The 310-nt window shown below is 58.4% G+C and overlaps 1 protein-coding gene across 1 annotated transcript; it reads left to right on the forward strand.

Annotated features, from left to right (window-relative positions):
* Positions 1 to 18: 18 nt before the first annotated feature.
* LOC121939260 (RNA-binding protein 25-like) lies at positions 19 to 306 on the forward strand (the record flags this gene model as incomplete). The annotated part of the gene is made up of 1 exon (XM_042482331.1): positions 19 to 306. A coding segment is annotated over one exon (288 nt), but the record flags the coding sequence as incomplete, so codon positions are not given.
* Positions 307 to 310: the final 4 nt, after the last annotated feature.

The raw sequence follows: 310 nt of genomic DNA on the forward strand, positions 1-310 counted from the left end.
ATAGAAACACTGAGACAGGTAGATAAGAGAGACCAGGAGAGAGACCACGAGAGAGACCACGAGAGAGACCACGAGAGAGACCAGGAGAGAGACCGGGAGAGAGACCAGGAGAGAGACCGGGAGAGAGACCACGAGAGAGACCAGGAGAGAGACCGGGAGAGAGACCACGAGAGAGACCAGGAGAGAGACCACGAGAGAGACCAGGAGAGAGACCAGGAGAGAGACCACGAGAGAGACCACGAGAGAGACCGGGAGAGAGACCGGGAGAGAGACCGGGAGAGAGACCACGAGAGAGACCACGAGAGAGACC

This window comes from Plectropomus leopardus, unplaced genomic scaffold, assembly GCF_008729295.1.
Source record: "Plectropomus leopardus isolate mb unplaced genomic scaffold, YSFRI_Pleo_2.0 unplaced_scaffold43996, whole genome shotgun sequence".
Classification (NCBI taxonomy): Eukaryota; Metazoa; Chordata; class Actinopteri; order Perciformes; family Serranidae; genus Plectropomus; species Plectropomus leopardus.